Source organism: Eurytemora carolleeae, unplaced genomic scaffold (assembly GCF_000591075.1).
Source record: "Eurytemora carolleeae unplaced genomic scaffold, Eaff_2.0 scaffold106, whole genome shotgun sequence".
Lineage (NCBI taxonomy): Eukaryota > Metazoa > Arthropoda > Copepoda > Calanoida > Temoridae > Eurytemora > Eurytemora carolleeae.
In genome coordinates, this window is record NW_019396089.1 from 343,029 (window position 1) to 345,906 (window position 2,878).

The 2,878-nt window shown below is 33.8% G+C and overlaps 1 protein-coding gene across 1 annotated transcript; it reads right to left on the reverse strand.

Moving 5' to 3' along the window:
- Nucleotides 1-349: 349 nt before the first annotated feature.
- Nucleotides 350-2,012, reverse strand: LOC111718368 (uncharacterized). The gene is made up of 2 exons (XM_023493934.1): nucleotides 1,580-2,012; nucleotides 350-1,138 (listed from the first exon to the last, which is right to left on the reverse strand). The coding sequence occupies exons 1-2, from the start codon at nucleotides 1,761-1,763 to the stop codon at nucleotides 636-638; spliced, it is 687 nt and encodes a 228-aa protein (XP_023349702.1). The 5' UTR covers nucleotides 1,764-2,012; the 3' UTR covers nucleotides 350-635.
- Between the last annotated feature and the right edge of the window lie 866 nt (nucleotides 2,013-2,878).

The window sequence follows — 2,878 nt, forward strand, 5'->3', positions numbered from 1 at the left end:
ACCAGAACTGAAAATTGCCAATTTTCTTAAAACAATTTTGCAGATTTCTGTGATTCTGTAATTCAATCTTCATAAAATTTTAGAGCTTGATAGAAATAATATACATACACATTTTTGCTTTTCTAAACTTTTGATTTTGAGAGAAAACTTTTTCAAGGGTAAACAAAAAAATACACCATGAATGTGAATATATTTTTTACTCTTTTACTCTAGTCCCTCGAAAAATTGTTTTGTTTGCTAATATTAAAAAGAATATTTATTTCTGTATCAAAAACATTACAAATGACATGTGTGTGTATTGTAATCCAGCCCCTGTTTACTAAAATAAAAGAATGATAGATATTATATATATAAGAATTAAATATGTATTTATTTATTAAAATATGTATAACAAGACAGACCGCAAATTAAATACACCAGAGTGGTGGAGGGAATGGCTAGCTCAAATATATGCTAGTCATCATTTTAATATTATTATTAATCAAAAAATAATCACAGATTTGTTCAAGGGCTCATATTGTTTTGTAGATGTAGTTCCAGAACCATTTTACCTCAGGACACAGACTTGTCAAGCAATCAGGATATGAACAGCATTCTTACACCGTTTCAACGGATATTTAACTCCAGATTTAGGTTCAGCACAGCATGTGGCATTGGGCTGGATGCAGATATCCCCGCTTTAGACAGGACCGTAGGCAGCGGGGGTTCCTTTTCTTTCGGCTCATCTTAGGTGTATTCAAGTAGCCGGGACTCAATCTGGACTCTTCAAGAAGCTGTTGGTCATCTCTGGACTGTTTAGTGGCCACCATTCTGTTTTTGTGTTCCTCCTTGTAGAAGATGTCCAAAGGACTGTCAGGTTCTAGTTGGTTTTCAAGTTTCTCTGAACTCTCATGTTTCATGTTTGTCCAATCTTCTGGTAGAAGGGTAGGCCGTTCAATATTCTCCATTGTCTTTTGGAGTGCTAATCGAATATTCTCAAACTGATGTCTTTCAGATTTCCTGTTCTTGGGCCTATTGTTTCTGATATGGGCTGATAGCGGCTCATCTTCCTCATTGAACTGCTCTTCCAGGAGTTGCTGTTGTGAGTTCAAGAAGGATCTCAATTCTGAGGTTTCCTCCTCATTCTGTAGTACTGGACCTATACACAGTAGGATTATATATACGTTTGTTTCATCAGGTTTAGCTATAAGAAATGTGAAATCATCATGTAACAAAACGTGCTAGATTTGTATTACATTTAAAATGCTATTAACAATGAAATAATTTTAATCATTCAACTTTTTAAGGGTAAATATTTTCTTGAAAAATAATTTACCAAACTTTTAAAAAATGGGTTTGTATCGGAAATTGGTGTTTTCACAAATTAGTGAAGTTTTTATTAAAAAATATTGTAAAGAAAACTGTCCAGTTAATGTTCAATTTTTCATTTTAACCCAATTCCAGGGTACTTAAATGCTTTGATGTCTTAAAAGAAAATCCATAATTTTTATTACACAATGACTTAATTTATGCCAATGATATTTATTTATTTTGCCATTTTTACTGAATCATTATCCGGGAATATTAAAATGTGATTTACCTATGCTGTAGGAGGTAAAGTATCCCGGGTCCCTGGAGATAAGATGGGCTAGGGAACCCATCAAAGATCTGATGTTTGGACCCTGCTCCTGGTTCAACCTTGTCTCCAGGTATACACCAGGAGCTTCAAGGGGCAGGTTAAAGGCAGGAACAACCAGGCATAAGATAAGTGCGTACAATTTCATGGCAAGAGTGGAGTAACCGTCTTTCTGGGATACCACGGGGTTTTATCTATTTCGTATCCCGGAGAGCGGAGAGAAATCCTCCTCCGCTCCCTCCTTCTCGGAGATCTTCCCTAGCAGGTGGTGAGCAATCAATACTCAAGTTATTGGCATGTTCATTGGTAACCCTGTATAGTAGTTCTGTATTTCAAGGGAATAGAATTGAGGCTATTCTTCAAACTCAAATTTTCGTATTCCTATATTTTTGCAATCTAATATTTGATATTTCATACTTTGTCAGGAATTTAAATTTTGAAAATCTAAGGTCTGTGAAATTTGTTGCCAAGATAAAGGATTAGAAAACCAGAGTTTGTAGCAAAGACTCAATTTCTATAGCTGCAAGCAAGCAATATTAGAGAATAAAGATTATTATAAACAATTTAAATAATGGAACCCTTTGACTATATATATTTTGATTTTACTTGGGTCAGAAACTTTTGCATATTAATCTTATAAAAGCTGTTTAAAGGGACTGCAGACATAATTTCAATTGACCATCTATTTGTATGTCCTATTTAGATCCACAACGGTACCCAGTACAGTACACCTTTCTCTGATTAAGTATGACGTAATACACTTCTTTTAAGCTGAAAATTTAGGTTTCATTCTAACAAATTTTCATTCTGTTTATCGTTCATTCTTGAAAAATAATTTGTACATTAAACAAAATTAGTTTCATGAAATTCAGAGTCTTAACAGAGAGGAGTCTTAGTACAAAGTGGGCCCAGGAGCAATAAAAATGGGATACAGTAGCTAACATCTTGTAAATATAACATTGCCTCCTCTTTTTGAGATTTCCAAAATATTGTCTGCCTTTTTTGTACCTTAAGAATTAACTGAGATATTTAGAAATTTTATCAAAAACAACCAAGAACTATTTATCTCTTCATTACAGGGAGGCGATAGGGATGCAATAAATATAGGAGGGAATATTACATTGCCAAATCTTCCCAAAACCTTGTTGGGTCCTTAAACATCACGAGTGTAGTATGAGGGATGGTTTCGAGAATTTGCATATTTCCAGTTTTCCTAAAATACAAATTTATTTTTTGAAAATTTTGAAAATATTTTGCATATAT